The following is a 26,147-nucleotide window of genomic DNA, read 5'->3' on the forward strand; positions in this document are numbered from 1 at the left end:
ACGTGCAAAGATAAGTGTGGTAGTGTTTCCAAAGATGGCTAACAACAACTCATCCCCTTCCTGTGTGCTTATATCCTATCTCTTTGAATCCGGGCTGGCCCTGTGATTGCTCTGACCAACAGAATGTGGTAGAAGTGATATTCTGGGACTTCTGAGCCCAGGGGAAGAGGACTGGCAGCTTCCACTTCTTTTTCCTGGGCACACTCTTGCTTGAGATGCTACTTCATAGAAACCCACACCAGCTATAAGAAGTCCAAGACACAGAGAGGCCACATGGAGAAGAATCAAGGTGCTTCGATGACTACCCAGCAGAGATCCCAGCTAATACCTGTGCCAAATGCCAGCCCATGCAAGTGAGCCATCTTGGATGTTTCATTCCAGTTGAGCCCCCAGATGACTGTAGCTTCAGATGACATCATGTGAAGCAGAATAACTCAGCTAAGCCCAGCTGGTTCACAGAATTGTGAAAGATAAGATGATTGTTATATTAAGCTGCTAAGTTTTAAAGTGATTTTTTTAATGCAGCAATAATGCTCTTACATGAGTGAAAGTCCACAGATGACAAGAGGCTCCAAGGGAGTTTTCATATTTCCTCATCATTGGGCAATACCGCCTATCATCCTTTTAACTTCTCCAGTTCTTCCAATACTTTTATTACTTAATTCCCTGTATTAAATCACTGTTTAAAATACCTTGAGTGGCTTCTGTTTTTCTGGTTAATTATGTGGTATAACATTTTGTTATCTTGCATTCCTACTGATAATTTTAGTCCTTTCAGTATCGAAATACTAATTTTCCTGAAAGTTTTTCTTAAATGATTTATATATGAACCTTTCTTTGAAAACACTGTATATGAAATGTAATTTTTTTCTTCTTTCCCATTGTCACCATCAAATTTTTATTGAGTATCTATTGTGTATTAGATCCTGTATTATAATTCTAGGAGCAGATGACATGGAACATCAGGTGAAATGAGAACTCATCACAAGCAGACACTTATAAGTTCAACTGTAAAAACCTTTATTACGTCAGTTGCTAGGGATACTGAGATAATGATATGGTTACTGTCCTCTAGGAACTCCAACTATAAAAGAAACAGATTTGAAAACAAATAAATTATAATATGGCATGATAGATTAAAATATAGAAATATGTACCACAGGCCCAGATAATTAGAGAAAGGGATGACTACCGTGAGGACATCAGGGAAAATAGGAGCTGAAATTTAAGCTGGATCTTGCTATACAACTAGAAATATGTCAGGTGAAGGAGGGAAAAGAGCATTCTAGAGTGGGGAAGAAGTATGTGTAATAGTAGTAAAGCAGACATTATTCAGCTCAAATTTCAGCGCAATTGGGAGAGTGCAGAAAATCAAGTTGAATCCCATTGTGAAAGATACTTTATGTAATGCTTAGGAGTTTGGACTTTATACTATGATAACAAGGAACAGGAGTCTGGTATTCACATTTGTATTTTAGAAAAATAACACGTACCAATGTGAAGGATGGACTGGAACAAGGAGGGTCTGGCAGTAAAGCTAGGTAGGTGGCAATTACAAAGATTCAGATGAGAACTGATAAGGCTGTGAAGTAAGGATTGTAATTGCCCAACCTCTAAGGCAGCACAACAGATATATACTGTAAAATAATTCTTGCAGGAAAGTGAAATCAGTACTTTTTCTAAGGGTTTTCTTCATCTATTAATAGCTGCTGACTTATCAGTACCATTAAGAAATGGTCCTTAATTTCAAAATCCTAATAATGGGCTATAGTTACCAGTTCTTGTTTCCTATTTGTATAATGGTAAGCTTCTTATTGGGAAATGATGAGACAAGATCCTTGCTATTAATATAATTTGACCTTGGTTTTTAAGGAAGAGCTTATTCCAAAAGATTACAAAATTCTGTAACATTTGGGTAAGATGAAATTCTAAAAACCAAAAGAAAAATCCCATATAAAATTTATATAATACATCAACTTTATGAAATAGCTTCTCTAACAATATTTCACATTCTGCATAATACACTGATTCACTAAGAGAATCATTTGGATAACAGTTTGCAGAGAAAGGAAGCTAAAAATATTACCAGGCATTACCTATGATTACTTAGAGTGAGCTATACAATTAGCTTGGAATAGCACACAATTTTGTTATCCTCAAGCAGGCTTACCATTTCTCAAATGACCTTTAAATAAAGGTATAAAGACTCATCCCAGTGTTCCCAGAGTAGTGTGGGGAAAGGGGAGAGTAGAATGATCTAGTGAAAGAAACACAGTCAGAACTACTTAGATTGGGGTTCAGACTCTTGTTGCCTCCACTTCCTAGATATCATTGCAATTCTTAATTTCTTTGAACCCTAACTTCCTCATCTATAAAATGTTTATAATAAAGACAGTGCAAATTCTGTAGGGGCTACTATTATATATATGATAAAACTGCATATATAAACCTAACACCATTAAGCTTATAAAACATTCCCTATCCTGTGAAATACACCAAATAAATGTTTTCAAATCTATACCATTGTTGTCTCTTCATATCCAAACCATACTACTAAATTCTACCACACAGATTCTAGAAGTTTATTAATGGCACAAATAGGAAGTTAATGGCATCTTTTATAGGCACAATAAAGAAAACAAACTTATTAGTAGATACTTACATAAACAGACAATTTTGAACCTGCTGTATTTTTCCCCAGGCAGAGAGATCCTTATCTGCCTTAACAACAGTTTTCTCTTCTTTTGCTAGATATATTTTTTCTGTCACTGTTCTCTTCCCCCACCCCCAAGCTCCAAAAAAAACCTCCTATTTATACTAAAAATTTGATCTGGTTATTCTTCCTCCTCTACCTCCACTACTTTCATATCGGTGACAGACATACAAGTGCTATTCATATAACATATACAAAGGTAAGAAATATACATAATATGAAATTGAAAGAAAGCACCTATGGACTTTATTATTCTCCATATTCACTACATTATGCATAAGATATGGAACTTCATAAATAAAATAAAACATTGCATATTTTATACCTGTTATTTTTAATGGTATACCTGGTGTTACCAGTCTGCCACTCTGGAACTAATAATATCTACCTCACAGAGGTGATAAGTAAATGAAATAGCATATTTAAAGATCTAGTAAAAAGAGTTGGATCCCTTTGTTCATATTACATTTATCAAATATTATAAATTGTCTATTTGCCATTCCCACTACACTGATTTCCTTGTTTCACTTCTTAATATATAGCTCTGTGCACTCAAAAATAACATATTTGTTGAAAGAAGTACATAATAAAGATAGTATACCTGATCTGTTTCAAACTGGGCGTAGCTAAGACCTCTGGGTGAAAAGCAGGGAGCAGATACAAGGATTTATAAAGAAGTGGCCTGGGGCTCTCAAGGGTGAAGGGATAAGTAAATGAAGAGTTAACAGCTTTCTGAAAGACTGATTTCCCTGGATTTTAATCCTGGGTCTATTCCCTCCAAAACAGTTCTTGTTTGTTTGTTTGTTTGTTTTTGTCTTTATTCATTGATACCAGAGGTTCAGTTTCATAGCCTCCCCCCAGGACTCTATCCTAAAAGTAAAAGCCTAGATGCTCTAAGGCAATGGTTCTCAAAAGAGACCAATTTTGCTCTCCAGGGTACATCTGGCAATGTCTAAAGACATTTGGGGGTTGTCACAACTGGAGAGAGTAGAGAGGTGCTACTGGTATCTAGTGGGTAGAGGCCACCAATATTGCTAAATATCCTATGATGTACATACAGGATAGCCCCCACAACAAAGAATTATTGGCCCCAAATGCCAATATTGCTGAGGGCGAGAAGCCCTGCTCTAAGATTTTAACAAGGGGCTTGATTTCTGTTAAAGAGGTAGAAATTGATCATAAGTTAAATGGCTATCTCCTTTGCTTCCCTACTTTTTTTCTTTCATATACATGTTTTATAGGAAAAGGCATGTTTAAGCATAAATGGTAAGGGTGGGTCTCATGTCTTTTATTTTGAAGAAATGGGTTAAGGGTTGGGGACACTCTGATGGCAAATAGAGTAGGTGAAAGGAGGCTATTCATGTTTGTTCTCTTCATCCTGGCCAATCCAACCCATGATATTCTATCCTTGGAGCAAGGTGAAAAAAGAGGGATGGGGTAGGACTTGTGGCTAAACTGCTGGGGACCGAGGAGAACAAAGGAAAAAAATCCAAGTGAAGCAAGGGAAGACAGTATCTATGCTATCTAGATTGAATGATTCTTGATTGCTGTTTGGATATATAAGTTTGGATATGAATAATATAATTTAGGGATCACCTATATGAGGAAATGTATGTGTATTTAAATAAGGTTATTACAAAATAACAAATTTAATTAAAATACTAAATCATGAATTTTTTCAAAACTAATTTCCACACAACATACCATTTATGATTACCTAAACCCTGCAATTCTTCTGAGGAGCAACAATCTGATAAGGTCATGATGTTACCATGTCAGTAACAAGAACAAATACCTTGTTTGCTTTTAGTTTCCTCTTGTAGGACATTAAATAACAGACCTGCTGTAGCAAGTATAACTCATTATATATATTTCAGGTATTTGGAAAAATTCATTAACATTCTCATGTCACTAAACCATTAGGTTAATTCATTATTATGGTACACATTGGTACCTTCTTAACGACACTTTGGAAAACTGTTTGGCAGTACATACTAAAACAAAATATATGCATACCTCATGACCCAGCAACTCCACTCCTAGGTATATATACAAAAGAAATGCATACATACACTCATCAAAAGACATGTATTTGAATGCTCTCCACAGCACAATTCACAATAGCCCAGAACTGGAAACTCCTCAAATGCCCAATGACACTAGAATGGATAAATAAATTGGATAGATGTAAAATTACACAGCAGTGAGAATAAACTACAAATGCATGCAACAATATGGATGAAGCTCACTGTGGTAGGCTAAACAATGGCCCCCCAAAGAAATCCAGGTCCTAATTCCTAGAACTTATGACTGTTGCCTTCTATTGCAAAAGAGGCTTTATGGATGTGATTAAATTCAGGATCTTGAGATAGGTAGATTGTCCTGGATTATCCAGGTGGGCCCTAAATGTAGAGACAGAGGGAGATGTGACTACAGAAGAGGAGAAGGTGATGTGATGATGGAAGCAGGCTTTGAGCACTGAAGAAGGGGCCACAAGCCAAGGAATACAGGCACCACCAGAAACTAAAAAAGGCAAAGAAACAGATTCTCCCCTCAGAACTTCTAGAAGGAATCAACCCTTCCAACAAACTTGACTTTGGTCCAGTGAAACTGGTATTGGACTTCTGAATTTCAGAACAGTAAGAGAATACATTTGTTTTAAGTTATTAAGTTTGTGGTAATTTATTACTGTGGCAACAGAACACTACTACACCCACAGACATAATGTTTACATAAAATAAAACTAATCTATGGTTTTAGAAGTCAGTACAGTAGTTATTTCTGGGGAGGAAGAAGAAGACAGTGATTAAACAGAGGCAAGAGCGGGGATTCTGGGGTACTCATAATCCTGTTTCTTGAGCTGAGGGCTGATGATATCAACATGTTTAGTTTGCAAAACTCTTGTGCACTCTTTTGTATGTATGGTATATGCAGTTATAAAAATTGCTGCCTTCTCAACCCTTATCAATCTGATAATCTGCTGAAAAAGAGAGACGTATATTCAAGGGATGGGGAAAATACTAGACTACGACTTTATTTTTTTTAAGAACCCTGGAGATTTCTCTCTTCAAAAGATTCTGAAAATGTCAACATCTGACAAAATAGTGACTTTTTAATGCTAGAAAATAAGCTAAAACTAAAACACTGCTTAATTAGTTCTGTTATAATTGGGTACCAGGTCTGTAAATTACAAAAATACGTGGAAAAACACATTTTCTGAAATAATAATAAGCAAGGGAGAAAGGCAGGTACTATATACCAAATGACCAAATGTCTTTTGGGCCTAAATTCTTTAAACTAGTCAAAATGGTAATAATAGGAATCTCCTGCCATTAATCTGTAAAGATCATTAAATATAAAAACAATTTATAAAACACATCAGAATTTTATTGCTTGGAGAATACAGCATAAGAAATCACAAGAATGTCAAAATGAAAAGTCACTAGGCTTTGAACATATTAATACATTATCAGATGCAGTAAAATATTAATTAACCTGAACTCTGCATCAGAAAAAAAAAGAAATGTGTGGAAAAATATCTAAGTTGTATACTTAAAATAGAAAGTGTAAGAATGTTACAGTACAAATTAGAAAAGCCAACACTTATTGACTTACTATTTCCCTAGACTAGACTACCTTTGGGACTTAAACCTTTTAAAAAACAATTCCTTCTATCTTGTCCAATGCGTGGATGGGTACAGTATCCATGAAATAACTACAACTTAAACACCTAGTAAAAATAAACTTTTTGTTGTAAGGGGGAAGTATATTTAATATATGTATGACACTATTTAACTTTTTCTAAAACTGCAAAATATGATCATTAAGAAATCTAATACTTGTAAACTTTACTTATTTAGTTCTCCAATTAAAATTGGAATCCTGACAGCCTTTATCTATATTTTGGCTTAGTGAAATTGAAAGGATTTGGCAACTGACATAGGAATTTAGATTATTTCATACTATCATAAGTGGCTTTTCCTTTCTGCTCCCAAAATATGAGCAATATGCCATTTCTTCAACACACTGAATTCCTACAACAATCAATACCATGCTTTACTTACTAGAACCAAATTAAAGCTTCTCCCCTTTAGTAGGTTAAAATTAACTATGTTTCATATAGGGCTGATCAGTTATGACATGCTTTCTTAAACAAAACTTAACCAATAATTTGTTTAGCTATCATTCAATTATGATGAGGAGACAATGCTGCCATTTCAAAAGGTAACACTGGACTCTCCAGGTCATCTAAGTGAGAAAATTTAAAAGTAATGCTAAAAACAAACAATATGTAACCTATAACTACAAGTTAAAAAAAAAAAAAAATCCCTCTTTTACAGGAATCATACTCATTAATTTTCATTTCTTTCCCCCAGCAAAGGTTTGGATACTCATGAACCTCAGTTAAACCAACGGAGACCAAGCAATGGTTACCACAAGTTCCATCTAGGTATCTGAATAATATGAACATGAAAGGGCTAAGCAAGTAATACTAACAACAATTACTGAAGTGAAATAGTAAGAATCTTAACAATTCTCAAAATTGGGCAGTCTTTAAAATGTAATAGTGTAGCTCAAGATGAATTATGCCATAATAAAACTGTAGTTTATCACTACAAAAAAAGAATCAAAACCAAAACCCACCAAATTTATACAAGTATGCCTTCCTAGTTTGTGAGTTTTTTTGAGTTTTTTAAACATTTATCTGAGCATGTATATTTGTTGCCTATATATATATATATATATATATATATATATATACTCATTTTAAAAGACAAAAAATTCAGATACTATAGAACTGAACTTTTTGTTTTTTCACTAACCTGATCCAATGTCTACCACATCACACACCCACCCACCAAAATAATTTAAAATTCCCAATTTTTAGTTTAGTTAAAAGGGCAGAATAAATGCAAATACAGATTTAGAGCTTCTATATAAATTTCACTGTATTTTTATAAACTTGAAGTTTTCTGTAACACTGTTTATTGATCAAATAAAGGACTCACTGCTAAAATTTCATAAACACCATTAAAAATTCAAAATTGATATTATACTGAACCTTAAATTTTCAATAGTTCAAAGAGAGAGTTTTTAGATGTATAGCACACAATAGATGAAATTTAACAGCAGACATCCCTAGAATACCAATAGCAAGTCCACCAAGATGCATACAAAATTACACATAAGCATTTCTTTCACTGTTTTGTTGTGCAGGGAAAAACATTTATAGAGAAAATAGAAACTCAGCTGGTGAATTTCAGATATCATCATCATCTTCTTCATCCTGAGAAGATCCTGCCTGATTGGATGCACTGGCTGAGGCAGCAGCAAGCTGGGCTTGTTGGGCAGCTTGCTGCATTTGAAGCCATTCTTGCTGAGCCAATTCTGCTTGCTGCTGTCTAGCCTAAACATCAAAAACAACAATAAAAATTAATTTTTAAAACCCCATAACACACACATTTTGGTTAACTATACATGAAGCCAATTACAGATTTAATCATTACCAAAACTGGGTATTTTCCAACCACTATATAATTATTGTACATCTGGAGAAAACTTTATCAGAAAATATAGTTAAGAGATTGCTTTTCTATCATCCACACAGTCTAAGGAGTTTCCCAAACTTGGTTCTCTGACACAGGCTCCCCTTTTATGCCATATAACTTATGACTTTTGATTCAACTTAAGATGCTGGAAAAATTGACAAAATCACAGTATTCTTTCTTTGGCTCTTTTTCTTGTGTTTCTTCCTTTCTTTTCATTTGATCCTTCTGGTCCCTCAATTATTTCTGTGGTTTAAAAGTTCTACATTACAGTACCTTAACTTCGGGAGAAAATACTGTACATGAATACAACAGTTACCCTGATATTCCTTTTGAGTTTCTATCACAATTCCTCTCCCTATATATGTATTTATATCTATACATATATCCCTCCTCCCCTCTATCTCTGTTCAAAACACACCTATCTATGTGTATAAATGGTGTATACACACATGTGTACACACAAACACACATATCCTTCCCATATATATATACTAGTGAAAAGATCACTAAATAGGGCTGAATTCTAGCAAATGGGACCATTAAAATCTATTCATTTGATATATTCGCTATCAAAATTACTACAGGATTTTAGAAACCAAGCTGCACATACATGCACTATATATGCACTGTTGCAACAGCTAAAGCTCCTTCTCAATTTGCTTTCTTCCATTAGCAGAAAAACCAAACCTAGGAGGGAAAAATGAACCTGTTCTTGAAAGGATCATAAATTCCCATTACATTCTGCCAAATCAATGCTGTTTCTTCTCTGTCTTTTATCAGAATTGTTGCCTAAGCCTGGCTCATACTTTCCTTTATGCATGGCTAATTCAAAATCATCCTTTAAAACAGAAATTACGAAGTCCTTCTTGACCTTTCGTGCCATATTTTGTGACCTATTTTACATACCCAGAATTCCCTATGAAGTCCTGTAACTATCCACTTTATTTAATAATTGTCTGAATATAAAAAAGGTATATATTTTCACCAGGCTTGAGAAGAGACTGCTTTCATAATTACTGCTGTATTCCCAAAACATAAGACACCAGTATTTTCTGAATGAATGCTATGGGAAAACAGTGATGCTTGGCATAACCTCTGACATTAACATTTTACCACGTTCATTCTTCAGTTTTCTTAATGTCATGAATTTATTATCCAAACATTTCTAGAGGAGAATTCTCATCAGGCCACTCATTATTCTACTTTAAAAACAAAATAAAACATTTAATTGTTACCAATTAAATCCAAATTTCTCAGCCTGGAATTCAAGGCCCTCCAAATTACTACCCACCCCAACCTCTCTCTAATCTTTTCATCCAATATGTACCTTGTGCTCCAAAAACAAAAAAACCTATAGTATAAAATGTTTCCCAAATAAACACCATACTTTTCCACCTTTGTTTACGCATGCTGATACTCACTCTATCTGAAATTTCCCAATTTTCGCATATTAAAATTCTACCCTTCCTTCAAAGTCAAACCAAACTTACTGTTTTCTTCATAAGGTGTTTTCCTAATTCCTTCCTTATCAGTAAGGGTCTAATCATGAGCTAGAAATCACACTAGTTACATGAACAGAAAGAATTTAACATAAAGGATTGTTAACCAAGCATAAAGTTGTTAACTAGGCAACTGAAAAGGCAAGAAAAGAATACTAAAATACAGAGGTGGCAACTATAGGAAGCACCCACCAATCAGGACTGAGGGAACAAGGAAAAGGCTGTGAGTTTTAAAACTTAGAAGTTTAGAGGAGCAACCCCTGGTAGCTAAAACTCAGACCTCTGAAGAAGAGGCATAGATTGAGTGCCTCTGAGCTTGGAAGGGCCCAAACGGTTGGAACCCACACTTCTAGGTGGAGGTGCATGTTCAGGCTGGTTCTGTAAGTATTAGAGAAACTACAAACTGGATTTAGTTCCTGCTATGGGAAAAAACTGTTGAAACCAGGGTCAAGAAGTCTTGTGGGGTTTTCCAAAGGAACTGGAAGCCAACAGGAAGCACAAGGAAGGAGCAGTCCCCTATTCCTTCTCCAGTCTTGCAATCTCCTCCAGAGCCCCCTACTGGCAGTGGAGTCTAACACGGAGTCAGCTAGCAGAGCAAACATGGTTTGCAGAATACTAGCCCCAGGGTCATAAAACAGAGCACAGAAAAGTAGGTTTCAGATTGAGAGACAACTGGTTAGTAACCGGCACAGTCCTGCACCCCAAAAACCCTGATGTGGTATCTCTGGGACTTCTTTACACCTTCCACATGAAATTAGTCTGCCTCATGTAACAGTTGACAGTGTACCTACATTGTATCTCCCCTATAAGGCACTAAGTTTCTAAAGAACAAAAATGATATATTCCTTATCTTTGCATACTTGCAGCATTGTATCTTGTATACAGTGGGGACTCACACATTAATTGAATTTTGACTTAAAACTGGTTGATCTAAGCATGGGAGTGGTGTTAGTGATGGTGGCAGGCCTGGGTGGTTGTGGCAGTGATGGCAGCAGTGAGGTGAAAGAAGAAAAGAAATGTTATTACCTTGAGGGAATGCTAACCAAGCAATCAAAGTATCAGAGACTATTAAAGAAAGTAGACCACATTAAATGTTATTCTTTAAAACTCAGTAACAATAAGGATTGAAGGGAAAAAACATCACCAAATTTGGATGTCTCTTGTGGTAAGGGCATAAGTTGAATCATAAGGAGTAACGAAGTGGCATGCATTTTCAAAAGAAGGTGGCACAGATCGTCACAGCAAAAGATAAGAGGGGTTTTTGTGGCAAAGGGAGATTTACAAGACCCATATGTGGCTGAAGGCAGAGAGCAAGAAGTGAGTAAAAAGAGTAAAGTTGTTGAAAAGAAAAAATACGAGTAAGAAAACTTTTTATAGTAAACAAAATTTTTTTGGCTTGAGAAATTAGAAACTAAATGTTTTCTCTACTAACTATATTCACCCATTTTTATAAAGAAATATGGAAAATTCTGTTATTCTTAACACACAGGCCTATTCACTTTTATGGCAAGAATATTCAAAGAGTTCAAAGAAAACTAAAAGTGCTTCACTAAAACATTTTAAGAATTTGTAAGAAAATTGTAAGACAAACCAAATATGTGAATTTAATCAAGAATACCTTCTCTGTGGTCTAATCAATTATAAATACGCTTAATTTTGTGGCACAGAAAGAAAAAATCAAATATTTTCAAGTGTCTACACAAATTTTAATGCAAAGGTGCTTGATCCTGTAGTTTATGTAATAGTCTGCAAAATCATGTACTGGTTCTATTTCATATTTAACTGACTACTTGGTACCATAGCCCCATAACAGCTCACATACTTTTCTCTGTGAACATAAAAGCATTCCTATGACTTTAAAATCATTGTTGATTGATACAATTTTATTTGTATTCATTTCAAAAAATGGAAATCTTCAGTGGTATTTATTCTAATTCTCTCTTCCCCCTCACCTCCTCCCAATTCACATCAAATATTTTCTTTCTAAATAGGGGTGTGGAAGATAGGGAAGTAGGCATGTATTTCCTAATTTACTTCCTCCTTTACAGACTTTCATTGTGTTTAAGATTCTCACCCACACATACTTAAATGACTCATTTACAATTTACAGTTAATTTTAATCTCAATGTGCTAATGGGTTCCCCTCTTCCAAATATTTACTGCTAGCAGGGAAAGACAGCCTCAAATGAGGCTTCCCATTTTGTTAGAATTTTAAAAATAAAGTCTAAAAAATGAAAAGAAATGAAAATGATAAAAAGATGTTATATTTACTCATCAGTTTCTTTCAGATTTAGGACTTAAGTTCTCTGGGCTCTAGGGAAGAAATACTAGGCAGCTGTTGTAATTTTATCTCTGCTAGTCCTTCTCCTAAGGAAGGCCAGAGTAAGACAGTAAGAGAGATAAGGAAGAGGAATAAAAAACAAATGACAAGGATAGAGAGGTGAACACAAATGTGGCAGGCAGTCAATTATCTGTTTAATTTATCTCTTTGCTCTGGCAAGAATAAAGCAAGCTCTACCAAAAAGCACCTCAATCAATTTAAGCAGATGAAATGGTGGCTAGAACATTAGCCTGGTTTTGTAGAAAGGATACCGGTCGTGGAGTCAGAAGGCATGAGTTTGAACTTAGGCTCCAATGTCGCCTACCTGTATGGACTTACCTGTTTTATTTAAGTTTCATAATGATAGGAACCATGTCTCTTTTGTTGACTGTTGCAAGCCTAGCATCTAGCACAATGCCTGGTAAATAGTGGGGGACTTCAGTAAACACTGTAGCACAAATGAACGAATGATCTCAAGCAACTTTATCTACCTCTGAGTCTGTTTCTTAATCTATAAAATAGGTATAGTAAAACTTAAACCCTGCAAGGTGTGTCAAGTATCTAGCACAGCAACTTCTTTCTTTCTTCAAATATTTAACTCAATACCCTCTAGGGTGATACACAATAGCAGAAAACCAGTAAATAGCCATTAACGTGAAGATGACCTAACATGATACTTCCCAGTTCTATATAGTTACCACAGTACCTGGTGGGCAATCTCACCTCTTCTATTCACCCAAAACTGCCTTAAAATTTCAAATGAGAGGCTAGAACTTAGTAGGGAAAAAATAACCTCACTGGTTCCTCCCTTCCTTTTTTTAAAATAGGATACTAGTATTCGAGGGTTAATATTTTACAGACTAGGTATTAGAACTGTAGCAAGCAAGAAAAGAAAAAAGCTTCTCCCTTTCTCTGTTTCACTGCCCCTTTAACATTTTTTAACCTTAGAGTGTTTTAAAGGTGCATTAAAGATCTAATTTAACTACAAAATAGAGGTTAATCAGCTATTCATTGTATGTCACTCATCAGAAAATTTTATATAATATTTTTTCACCAGCCCATCATTTTAAATGTTAAGGATGTTTAGGTATACTTTTCATGCTTTCAAATGGTCAGTGTGTCTAAAACAACATCAAAGTAAAATCTCACTGGTTTATTTGGGGTTGCTCTCTTTGGAAAACTTATTGCTGAAAATATTTACTTTTAAATAAGCCACAATCAAACTGGACAGATCTAAATATCAGACTCTATGATCAAGTGCGAGCCAGAAAAAGAGAATCCTCTGGGTAAATGTGATGATTTAGGAAATGATTTAAAAAACCAGGATGATTTCTGTTAGCAAACAAGACAGGATTCTGATTAAAACAATTAAAAATGCATTACTTACTTTTGCAAATAATTCCTGTTGCTGTCTCAATAACTCTTCTTCAGGAATGCCAAGGTTTTCCAAACGAGAATTGGCCTTTCTTCTTTTTAATGCTACTGTCTTGCATTCTTGTAAGACTTCTTTCACTTCACTGATATAGGAGCCAAAGCCCAAACTTTCTAGTGCTACGGGAAAAATATAAAAACATGAAAGAGTGATAAGTCATAGATCTTCCTCCACCTATGGAACATGAAGTTTTTTTCTTGGGGGGTGGGGTTGCTGCTTTCTAATAATTTTACCTATTTTATAGTGGTACAGCAATTATCTGAATGGCTGAGACAAAATATCAACTTGCTTAATATTAGACTGCAAATCAGTTCAAACTTAGAAACATTTCAAGGCACAGGCCTTCACTTTCTGTTTTATTTCTAATTTTTAAAGGACCAAAGCACTTCCTGTGAGAAAAGAGGTCCAATGTAAGAACATGTGGGATTTTTCTGGTTTGTTTTTTAGCTTTCATTAACCAAAGGGACATTAAAAAACATATCTTTTTGCTTATATATATTTTCTTATTTTTCTATAACATTGTATTACTTACCTTAAAAAATTATAAAAATAAAAACAAAATAAGTTACAATAACCCCTAATATTTTAAGCCCAGCATCTCTCTTATCTACCTTATTGTCTTCTACATAGCAAAAGCAAAAGAGAACAATAGAAAAGAATCCTGACTGTAACCAGAACATGCGGTTTTAAGTAAAGAAAACAGTTTTTATATATCACTAATGGTAAATCAAAAATCACTGTCACTTTCTCAAATAATACAAAAAAGGGCAAATATCTGTAATATATTAAAAACATATTTTGTGCCACTTAGCTTGGGAAAGGTAGGCTCTACTCTAGGTAGGCTCTACTCATGCTCTACTAAATTGCAAACAGATAAGATGAAAGAACAGATAAGCTTTTATTTTGTCCCATATAGCAAAAGAAAGCTATTTTTAGCAAAGACTCTCAAACTGCCAAGTTTAGAACATACTAGTGGAAATAAGTAAATAAGTCAAATTCAGCCAACAAGTTTCCTGTGAAAATGAAATGTTTTAACAGGAAGCACTCTAGAAACATTTTCAAGTGGATGTATTAGAAAAAACGGATAGAAGATGACTAACAGCAGAGGAAGGAGTAACAAAAAATGCTTCATTTTTTCACATTTAGAATGAAAATTTGACACACACACAAAAAATGCATTCTCGAACTGCCTTCTATAATCCAGAAAGGCAAGGCATAAAATTTCCTTTTGGTTCATAGTATTTAAATTATATTTTAATTTTTTATAGTTTTCTAAATGTTGACTAATGCTTCAAAGGCATTATTCTGTATTCTGAGCCAATGAAAAACACAGTAAATGAATTAACTTAGTTCTTCAGTTCTAGCAGTTTTTCAAGTTATGATGAATCAATCAGATTACTCGCAGCAAAGAAGCCCTCAATTCTAACTTCAATTCTGCTCTTCAGAGAGAACACCAAAACATACCTTTCCAAATTCACATTCCTACGTAATTTGTGGTTTTTAAGACATTCTGAAAGACTTACAATTTTATTTCAATTGTTTAAGCTGTTTTCATCAACTTTCTTTAGGAATAATCTGATGTCTGAAAGTATAGTACTATTACTTGAAATTTAATTAAGTAAATCCAACACCCACCCTCTGCCCCCAAATCCTCAGTAAGGCATTGTTCTTATGTGGTTAACCACCACATAATTCTTGCCTCAAGGAACCTGGGTATAGTGAAAAAAAAAATGAAGATTAGACAGTCTGCAGTTTTTACAGTTTGCAATTTATATTTTAAGTGCCAATGCTAGAAGCCGAAGTTCCTGTTTTATCTTTTTAAGGGCACAAGCAGAGTAGTGTAATTAAATAGTATTTGTTGGAGGCATAACAAAAACAAAAACAAACAAACAGAACAAGTGAAGAACTATGGTTTCCCACTGCAGTCTGATTTTCTTAGCCTACATCACGGTCCTGAAGAATCTAACCCCATCTATCTTTCTAGATTTATTTCTGCCATTAAACCCCTGCATCCTTCTACTAAATCGGACCAATGATTCCCAAGAGGCACCACAGTTTCCCACATTCATGCTGATGACAACACATTCAAGGTCCAAATCAAAGCCTATCCTCAATTAAGACTGCCTGATCCTTCCAGACAGAAGTAAGCTCCCCTTTTTGAAAACAGATAGACCTAGAAATTGAACCTTAGTAATCACAGTATTTGTATAGCCTTGGATACATTGCTTAATATCTCTAACCTTCAATTTTTCCATCTGTAAAATGAGAGTAGCATCTACTTTATAATATCTTCATACTTTCAAAGACAGCAAAGGTATAGTGGTTAAGCACATAGGCCCCCAGCTCAGCCTCATTTTAGCTGTGCTGTGACCCTACATAAGCTCTTTCACTTCCTTGACTCACAGTTTTCTCACCTATAAAACAAGAATAACAGTATCTACATCTCTTCAGATCAGGTTGTTGTAAAGAATAAATGACTTACTATAAAGAAAGACCTTAGAACAGAGCCTGGCCCATACAGGGTGCTAAATAAAATATTCACTATCATATTGCTATTAGTTTTAGGATTGAAATCAAGTAATTAATATAAGGCATTTAGCACAGTGTCTAGCACATGAGGGCCACTTAACCAATTTGGACTATGACTTATAAATCTTTATTTTTTTCTCTTAAATTTAGAACAATACCCTAATAAATGTTCAGCTATATATCATCATACCTAAATTCAAGTTGAACAAGTATATTTATAATATGAAATATTAAATTTTAAAAATTAGCAAATCAACACAAAGGAGAGACAACTCATAAAAATGGCATGAAATATTAGACTTAGACATTAAGAAAATCTAACCAAAACTACCTTTAACTATGGAGGGCATGAGTTAAAAAATTTTAACTCATTTTTAAAAAATATGAAATAAAGTCACCTTAAAAAACATTGAGCAGTGCTTTCAAAAATGTTCAGGTAAGTCCAAGGTTAATATTTTAATATAATATTATTTAATATTGTTTAATATTATTCAAAGAGCTACTATGTATAAATACTGTACTCTCAATAAAATGGTTCAACAGGAGCAGCCATAACTTTAATTTCAAAGCTGTACTGACTTTAAATTTTAAAGACATTTTGGCTAACAGATATCAATAACTGGGTTATATGTTCTAAACAAGGAGATATATTACATCATTAGTTACCATGTAGAAGTAATCATTCCCATTCTACACTGAGAAGACTTACAGAGGATAAGGTAAATGACTCTAAGCAGGGCTACCATCCATGGTTGTTCAGTGCACAACAGTACTGTATCTATTGGATAGGGTCATTCACTGTAAACATCACAGATTTGTAGGTTTACTGTGTCACTTTATCTGACAGACGGCAATAAAGGTTTTTAAGAAAAGGGTACTTTTTTCTGATTTGTACAAAGGGCCCTTTGATGGTCCTGGCTCTAAAGAATCTCAGAGTAAAAGCCCAAAATGAAAAATAATTTAAAAAAAAAGTGGTAAAACAAACACAAGTCACTTGTTCCCCAGGTCTGTCACCCTCTGCCAACTATCTTAAAACTATACCTAGAAAAGGCCACCATATAGAATTTCCTACACATGGACAGAAGTGCCCAAAAAAATGGGTGAAATTTGTATAAGGTTAATGGATTTTATCAGCATCAATACCCTGGTTTTGATGTGTTTTTTTTTTTTTTAATCTTCATTTTATTGAGAGATATTCGCATACCACGCAGTCATACAAAACAAATCGTACATTCGATTGTTCACAGTACCATTACACAGTTGTACATTCATCACCTAAATCAATCCCTGACACCTTCATCAGCACACACACAAAAATAATAATAATAATAATTAAAGCGAAGAAGAGCAATTGAAGTAAAAAAGAACACTGGGTACCTTTGTCTGTTTGTTTGTTTGTTTCCTTCCCCTATTTTTCTACTCATCCGTCCATAAACTAGACAAAGGGGAGTGTGGTCCTTACGGCTTTCCCAATCCCATTGTCACCCCTCATAAGCTACATTTTTATACAATTGTCTTCGAGATTCATGGGTTCTGGGTTGTAGTTTGATAGTTTCAGGTTTGATGATGTTTTATGGTTACACAGGATGGCATATTGGGGAAAACTGTATGAAGGTTTATGGTACCATTCTAATACTTTTTTCAACTTCCTGAGATACTTTATTTCTCAAAAAGTTAAAAAATATTAACTCAAAATGAAATTTCAAAATCTATTACACTCAAAGTTAAAATTAGTTTTTTTAAAGTATATAGAAAAAAAAAAAATTCTTAGGATGTATTTTAATTTGAAAGACACTTTAACACAGCCACTCCAAAAAAGGCAAAAGCTTCCTCTAACAACAATAACCTTAACACAAGTTTATCTTATTTTACAATAATGATGTACTCCTGAAAAGTTTAGTTATAATATCAATTTGTGTGACTCACATTATACTTAAAATACATAAAGCAAGTTTTCCATTAAGAAAAACATGTGATATACCTTTTAAAAATATATAAACGAGCATTCTCCAATTTCTCTCCTTTCTTTATGTTTGTTGGGAGAAAGGGGAGTCAAGTAGTTCACTTAAAATACATTAAATGAATGGAGGCAAAACTGGCTTCTTGGGTCATTAAGCTGGCCAAGGTGTCTGAAGACACTTAAGAACCTTGTCCTCCATAGTATCATTATTCCTGGGAATCTGGGACAACAGTGAGAGACTGATGACTGAGGAGAAATAGAAATGTCATTTATCTTTATATCCTTAGCAGTATCTAGCACAGGGCCAAATACAGAGTAGTAGTCAATAAGTAACTCTTGGGTGGCAGAAGACAAACCAAAAGATAAATCTATTTTAAGAAAAATAATAATAAAATCCTACCTTGAAAAGCACCTTATTAGGTGACAAATTGTAGAATGCAAATTAATGTGTCTCTTTAAAAAAAATCTGTATGATTATTTAGGCAATACAGTATCTCATTTTCATACTCATTATTATTACAACTTCTCTGCATTCATATCTCCTGATTTCAAAACTACCTCATATCCAGTTTCCAAAATAGATTATGGTTAATCTTTAGAGCAAAGTTACACAAAGTGTGGTCCATGGACTTGTGCCAGAACTCTTGTAATGGTCCTCAATGAGTTAAGCATGGAAATCCAAAGTAAGCATTTAAGAACTTTCATAGTAATTTGAGGGAGTAATCTTATGTCAATTGAATCTAACAATAAAAAAATTGAACTTTTATTTTATGTCAGTCTTTTTTCTATTTTGTTTTTCTAGTGATCTATTTTTATTGTATTTTACAAAAGTACCAGTGTGAGAGGGACTGGAACAAAAAAAAACAAAACAAAACAAAAAACAAGCTTTCACCATAGAGAGCTTAGAGCAACTCAACTACTAAAGAAAGTCATTACCACAGAGACTTTCAAACATTCTCTACTTTCGGTTACTATTCTTGTAAGTGTGGAAAAAAAAACGTACCAAGAGATTAAAAATACGGAAGAAAATAGCATCACATAAAATATTCTTATTTGTACTCTGACTTCACAAATGGCATCATAATGTAAGTTAAATATAACACATATTTAGCTTTATATTTTAATCAGTACCACTATAAATTTTTAAAATTATTTATTGTAGCCTATTTTATATAAGTTTCTCAACCCCAAATGATTCTCATTAATCTCAAGTTGCACCAGAAACCACTACGTATTATTTATACACAAATGGGGAAACCTTAGTTAAAAGATTTGCCTAAGGCCAAAGAATTTCCAGTGCAGAACTTGCAGCTCTTGATTCTCAATGCCAATTCTTCCCATAATGCAACAGCACGTTAGAACTCATTCAATATCTGATCACAGAAAACAGTAACAAAATAAAAGGAACATCTTATATAGCTTAGAATTACCCCTACTCATGTATCAGTGATCTTCAATACCAAGTCTACTGCCTTTAACTCAAAATAAGCAAAATATTTAGACAAAAATTAAAACTAAATCATGATATTTCACAGATTTACTGGTGATAACGTTATTTCAACTTTAACTTGCATTTTATGGAAATACCTCAGAATGCTTAACTTGCTGACAAGGTAAAGCAGGATGGCAAATACACAGGTGAAATGACCTGAAGCAAAGTCTAGTTCATTAAACTTATTATTATAAACCAAAGCATTAACATATGAGAATCACACCACTTTAAAATTTATATTATTATTTCACTTGGATATAGCCTACATTCCTAAATAATCAATGCTGACAGAAAAGGGTAAAAAAAATCTCATATTTACCACGATTTCCCAAGCTTCAGAGTCAGTCTGTAAAAACAGCTTAAACACCTAAAATATATGCACCTTAAGCATTTCCTTAAAATTTTTTTAACCACTTAAAGCAAAAATTCTTTAAAATGACAAGGCAATATGAGATTAATGAGATTATAAATGTATAAAATCTACTCCTCGAATTGGGGAGAGTTCCCAGACAAAAATGTGAGTCCTTAGCCACTTAATAGCAATGTCACAAGAAAAAAAGATAATTAAACTGTAACAGGTCAATACTTGGTTTTTAAAATTAATAAATCATCTTCAGTACAAAAAGGAAAATGCTTTTTCACTGTTAACTTTCTGACTCATACTTTAAACTGAATTTAGCATATTCCAAAGTTGAACCATTTAGCATACTGCTTGCTACAGCTGCCCTTTTATTCCATCATGTCAATCAGAAATCTAAATATATCCTAAATATATACAGAATAGAATAAAGAAAGAATTTATTGTGTTGTTAGATTTTTGGAAAGATCCCCACTTCTGTAGCGTAAACAAATATTTAGGCAGATCTTGTTGAAACTGTTTTCAATTTTCATTAGAAAGGTAATGTTGATAAAGGGGGACCTTTTTCTTTTTTATGAGTTGTAAAAGGAAATTACGGTTATCTGTGTTAGATGATTTTGTGAAAGACTGTATGGCAGCTTCGCACGTAAAATGTAAAAATAAAAACACAAGAGGAAAAATAGACAATTGGGCTTTCATTTTTACTTGCTAGACTATTCAGCACACCAAAAACATAGAAAAAACTAAAACTACTAGCTTTAAGAATCAAAGATGCTTCTTCCTAGGGATTTTTTTTCTGTATAGACTGAAATGGCAGGATGTATTTTGAATCAATCTTCAGTACACCATTAAAGATCAAAAATGAATTACTTAATCCTTTTGTCAATATTGATGGTAAAATAATGTAAACGGTGAATATGAGCAGATGTGTACTCTACATCAGTAAAACAGGAAAGTTGTCTTTTAAAAAGTTAAGTTACACAAGGTGTTAATAATAGGGCAGTATATGGGAATTCTGTATTTTATCCATGATTTTTCTGTAAATCTACTTCTCCAATTTAAAAAAAAGTTAAGTTATAAAAATGAAATGATAGGCATCCATCTGCCTACCAAACTTATTAACTTAACCATCGCTTTTTTCCCCCAATTTCAAAAGCAAGCAAGAGGCTGTCAGAATTTAAATTAAATTATTACAAAGGGCAAGTTATGCTTCAAATTGAATGCAACTTTTTGCATAAAAGAACAATGTAAACATTACAGAAAGTGCTTTTTGAAATATTATGGCATTATGCCTCCTGATTTCTGAATCCATCAAAATATGGTTCCCCAAATTCCTATTACTGGACTAAATGCTTTCCAAGATGAGAGAGAAGAAACTTAAAACATTCACAAATGCTGTTCAATAAAAGTGTAAGCATATACACCTAAAAGAGAATGGCAACAGGAAAGGACAGGAAAATGTTCCATGAAAAAAAACTCTTACAACCTTTCAAATGTATCTCCATAGAACAAAGCAAGCTACATAAAAACAAACAAAAAAAGTAAGAAATTAAAGAGCAATCACTTGTCTTACGGAATAGAACTGGAGTGCTTTGGTAACTTCTTAATGAATGTATGACCATCACACCATTTTTAAAAGTGAAAACATACGCTCTTTATTCAACACCAATAAACTTTACAATGTTGAACATGTTCGTGTTAAGAAGTTATTTATTCATGTGTTCAGAATATCAATCTCTTCCTCTACAAGGGTGAAAGATGTGCTCTGTTTTCAGACTCATGCTTGAAGTTCCTGTGTCTGAATTTTAACTTTCCAAGGGAGAACTACTGAGTTCCTTTCCTAGGTTCGACTTTGGGCAGGCAATTCTTGTTGCTTCAGCTTACCTGGTTGTAAACTGAGACCACTACTAATAATCTTAGGGCTGTTAAATGGTCTAAATGCTTGCAATCTTTACGTGTATTTGCTGCATGAAAGTACTACAAGATGACAACAGGGATTTTCTTAAAGCACAGGCTGCCTCCATACCCGTGTGGCTTTTTCATTTACCAGTGAGGAGGAATTAAGGCTTTGACACCAACGGACCACGCATCTAGCAGACTGTCCCCTGGACCCTCATTTAAACCAAATCTCACACATGCAACTTACCTTGTATGACATGCTCTGGTGAGATGGTCTTCTTTTCCGATTTGTTGCAAATCTCATTGGCTTCAGAGGATATAAGGTGAATGAATTCAGTGCAGCAGTTCACCACCAGCTCCCGGGCATCGTTGGCCACCCGGACGTTGGGAAGAGTCTCTTTGATCATCTTATTAATAGCAGCTCGGGGTATAGTGAGATCATCATCGTTGCCAGACGAAGAAGCCATCGTACCTTACTATTTCTCGTGCCCCGACTTAAAAAAGAAAAAAAAAAAACAAAAACAACTCCCCGGCTCTGGTCCACTACTTCACGGAATTTCTCAAAAGGCCGCCCTCGGAGAGTAACCCCGGGGGGCGCTCGGAGAAAAGGGTGCAGAAAATGAGGAAAGGCAGGGGAGGAGCTGGCCCTAGAGGGTAGGGAACACTAGAGTGTGTGAGAGATTAAGGGCGAGGCTCGGAGGAAAGTCGGGGGGCTGAGGATTCTGGGGACAGCAGAGCCCGAGCTAAGGAAGGGAAAGGTCGGCGTGGTCCGGAAATTTGAGCGGCCGGGGAACCACCTTCGTGTCTCCTCAGAGGGGCGGGCGCTGTCGCCTAACCAACCGGCCGCCAACGGCGCCGGAGCAGAGGCAAAATCCAGGGGCACTGGCCGCGCCGCAATACCGGCGGACACCCAGCGGGCTCGGCTCTACAGAGCCTGAGCCCCCGCCACCGCCAGCAGCCGTTGCTGCCGCCTCTGCCAAACCATCCTTCAGACACCGGAGCAGCTGCCTCACAACATGTCGGCCGCCGCCGCTGCTGCAACCGCGGCGGCCGCCTGGGCAAGAATACGGACAGAGTCAGTCACAGAGGGGACCTCAGTGGCGGCCGCCGTGGCCGTTTAGCCCGAACGCAGATCGTGGAAGCCGGAGCGGCTGCAACATCGGCCTCTCCGCAGGCCAGGGAAGAAGGTTTGCGAGCAGCCGCTCCCGACACCCTTTGCACCACCGGAAGCCTCGGCCCTCACCAGCTTGCCCCCTCCTTCCCAGACCGACTTCCGGGTGTGGCTACCGCCCTTCCCCCACTAGCGCCGGCGGGAACCGCCTCTTCTCGCCGCCAGCAGCTTCCGCATCCTGCTGGCCGGGCAGGCGCCCGGGCACGCGCCCAGGCATCCCACCCCTTCACCGGGCCAGCTGCCGGGCGAGCGCGCGCCTCGTGGTACCGGGGAACCCTGGGCACGCGCCTTCTCCGGGACTGGGGCAACCGATGGGGAATGGAGTGGGTGGGTGAGGGGTGCTCGGTTTCTTCGCCTTTACGTTGTCTCAACCATTTGAGGCCTCGAAACCACCTCTCGCAGCCGTCTTTGTGGAAAAGGGGCTCTGATTTCGTTAAAAGAACTCTCTGTTTTTCCTTAAGGAGACGAATTTGGGCTTGAATGGGGAGAGGAACCGGGCCTGAGCTGGGTAGTGAGGAGGTGAGGTAGACAGCGTCGCTTGCTTGCACCGTCAGAGGGAAAGCTTTTGAAGATGTCTAATAGATGTTTTTCGGATCAAAGTTTTCTGTGGTCCTCCACCCACTTTCTCGTTTTATGGGAAAGGAGACATTCGGGAAAGAGACTTGACTAGTCACAACTTGAGGCTAAACTGGAAACTAGAAGTCAGACCCACTGTAGTGGAAATGCGTAGCGTACAATGAGCCAGGTTCCAACCTAGTCGTTTTTCACGGTGCATTGCACGCTGGCTTCTAGAGGGGAAAAAAAATGTTAGAGCTTCTTAAGCAACTCTGATTTTTGCTTATGTCCACAGGTGTTAAGTTCTTCACAAAAATGAATCCTTTTAAAAAACTAAATTTGTTGTACTGTCATTTGGGAGAAGAGGTTACTTTATAAATAGTGGGATGTTGCAATTCTGTAAAGTTAATGAGATACTATTTAAATCAGTTTTGGCAATTTAGTTCATCAAATACATTGTTCTTGATACATTGGACAACAATTGATTTGTTTGAAATGTTTTTTTAAAACGTTTTTTAAAACTCTACATGTGGCACCTGGAGGGGACCTTACATTTACTGCTTTTTTCGTTTAATATTTTCTCCTGGACACATACCAGTTCTTTCATTTCTAAAGTGTGGACACCTGTTTTTCAGTGCTAGTAACTTTAATCAAAACAGAATTTCTTTGATAAAATAATATTTTAAACTTCTCTTCAAAATAGGAATGTGAAAATTGGTGGCTAGTTGGCTCAGAGATAATATCTTTATGAAATGTTTTTTGTAATTTAGTTTGCTGTTGGTTTAAAGAGTTATTATGTCATCTAAATTTGGCCTTATATTAATCTTAAATTTCATAGCCTTATTAATTTTATCAATCCCGAGGTTATCACATTGTCACTGGCCCAAATTTTGTTGCTCCTGAAAAAATCTAATAGTAATAATGGTGTTTTTTCATAATAACACTTATGCTATATAGACTTAGAGACATAAGCTGTATAGGTCAATAGGGCATGCATTTGAAGTTGTGATTCCCGTCATTGTTTGTTACTACAAGCTTAATAATCATGGAATATGTAGAAAAGGGACCTAGGTTCCAGTCCTGGCTTTTTGTTACTTCAGACAAGTCATTCTCGGAGCCTCATTTTCTTCAACTAAAAATGGAGATACTACATTATTCATAGGATTCCCAGTCAAGTGAAACTGTATGTAAAAACACTTTTTACGTTATGAAGTATTATATAGATGTTAGTGTTTAATACCATTTTTATCAGGTCTTGGTTAAGGGGCAGTCTTCAACCAGGAAGAAACCATATATAATATGGCTGAGAGAAAATTTTATTAAATATAAATAGCAGTGTGATATGTCATGAAATATACTAATCTGGATTCCATATTTAAATAGTTATTTATGGGGATATTTATATAATATCCCTATAGGCTTTTGAGAACAAGGATAAATCTCCTTAATAAGGTTTCTGAGTTTTAGAGAGAGTGCACATATATGGAACATTATTTTTTTCATGGTATTCTGGTTTGCTAATGCTGCCCTTTCGCAAAACACCAGAAATGGATTGGCTTTTATAAAGGGGGTTTATTTGGTTACAAAGTTATAGCCTGAAGGCCATGAAGTGTCCAAGGTAAGACATCAGCAATTGGGTACCTTCACTGGAGGATGGCCATTGGTGCCTGGAAAACCTCTGTTAGCTGGGAAGGCACGTGGCTGGTGTCTGCTTGCTTCAGAGTTCTGGTTTCAGAATGGCTTTCTCCCAGACTGTTCCTCCCTAGGCTGCAGTTCCTTAAAAATGTCACTGTTAGTTGCTCTTGGAGCGTTTGTCCTCTCTTAGCTTCTCTGGAGCAAAAGTCTGCTTTCAATGGCTGGCTTCAAAATGTCTCTCATCTGCAGCTCCTCTCTCAGCTCCTGTGCATTCTTCAAAGTGTCCCCTTGGCTGTAGAAAACTTGTTCCTTCTGTCTGAGCTTATATAGTGCTCTAGTAAACTATTCAAGGCCCACACTGAATGGGCAGGGCCACACCTCCATGGAAATGATCTAATCAGAGTTATCACCTACAGTTGGGTGGGTGGCATCTCCATGGAAATACTCAAAGAATTACAATCTAATCAACACTAATATGTCTGCCCACAAAAGATTGCATCAAAGATAATGGCGTTTTGGGGGACATAATACATTCAAACTGGCACACAGAGTATCCTAAAATTGATGATATGAAAGGAAACATAATAGAGATATGCATTATTTTTCTTATGATGATTTAGACTGCTATAATAGTTATCTTACATTGTGTTATTTTTTAGATGCCCAGGTCTTCAGCTAAAATTAGTAGCAATAGTAGATCCATAACATTTGTAATTTGAAGTTTAACATTTATAAAAACAAATAATACTGTCATATGCTCATTTGCCATTGCTAACACACAAATTACCATTTGGTAACAATTCAAAAACAAATGTAACTGCCATCTGTTATATACTTCTTTTGTGCATAGCACTATGCTAAGTACTTTTACCTGTCTTATCTCATTTAATCCTCACAGCAATCTTATTTGATAGGGACTGTTTTCATTCTCATTTTATAGATAAGGAAAGTGACTTGAGGGTCTAAATAACTTGCTTTATCTGCAACTACTGAGATGAATGTGATTTTTGCTTTTTATTCTGTTGTTATGATGTA

At 35.7% G+C, this 26,147-nt stretch overlaps 2 protein-coding genes across 2 annotated transcripts in view; one reads left to right on the top strand and one right to left on the bottom strand.

The window, feature by feature from the left end:
* Window positions 1-1,003: 1,003 nt before the first annotated feature.
* DR1 (down-regulator of transcription 1) lies at window positions 1,004-22,979 on the bottom strand. Its single transcript, XM_037826618.1, has 3 exons — window positions 21,999-22,979; window positions 13,469-13,632; window positions 1,004-8,120 (listed from the first exon to the last, which is right to left on the bottom strand). Exons 1-3 carry the CDS (start codon window positions 22,216-22,218, stop codon window positions 7,974-7,976), a joined length of 531 nt encoding a protein of 176 aa, XP_037682546.1. The 5' UTR covers window positions 22,219-22,979; the 3' UTR covers window positions 1,004-7,973.
* LOC119513585 overlaps window positions 22,371-26,147 on the top strand; it is a 57,862-nt gene continuing 54,085 nt past the window's right edge. The window contains exons 1-2 of the mRNA XM_037808929.1: window positions 22,371-22,405; window positions 22,616-24,660. Coding sequence (XP_037664857.1) covers window positions 22,371-22,405; window positions 22,616-23,402 — 822 coding nt within the window. The 3' untranslated portion in view covers window positions 23,403-24,660. The remainder of the gene's footprint in view (window positions 22,406-22,615; window positions 24,661-26,147) is intronic.

The sequence above is a fragment of the Choloepus didactylus genome, chromosome 2, assembly GCF_015220235.1.
Source record: "Choloepus didactylus isolate mChoDid1 chromosome 2, mChoDid1.pri, whole genome shotgun sequence".
NCBI classification, from domain to species: domain Eukaryota; kingdom Metazoa; phylum Chordata; class Mammalia; order Pilosa; family Megalonychidae; genus Choloepus; species Choloepus didactylus.

Excerpts from the sequence above, each read along its gene's own strand:
- DR1 (XM_037826618.1), bottom strand. The coding sequence starts at position 22,218 with ATGGCTTCTTCGTCTGGCAACGATGATGATCTCACTATACCCCGAGCT. Across the intron at positions 13,633-21,998 it reads ACCAGAGCATGTCATACAAG|CACTAGAAAGTTTGGGCTTT; the intron begins GTAAGTTGCATG and ends TTTTTCCCGTAG. Across the intron at positions 8,121-13,468 it reads AACAGGAATTATTTGCAAAA|GCTAGACAGCAGCAAGCAGA; the intron begins GTAAGTAATGCA and ends TTTGATGTTTAG.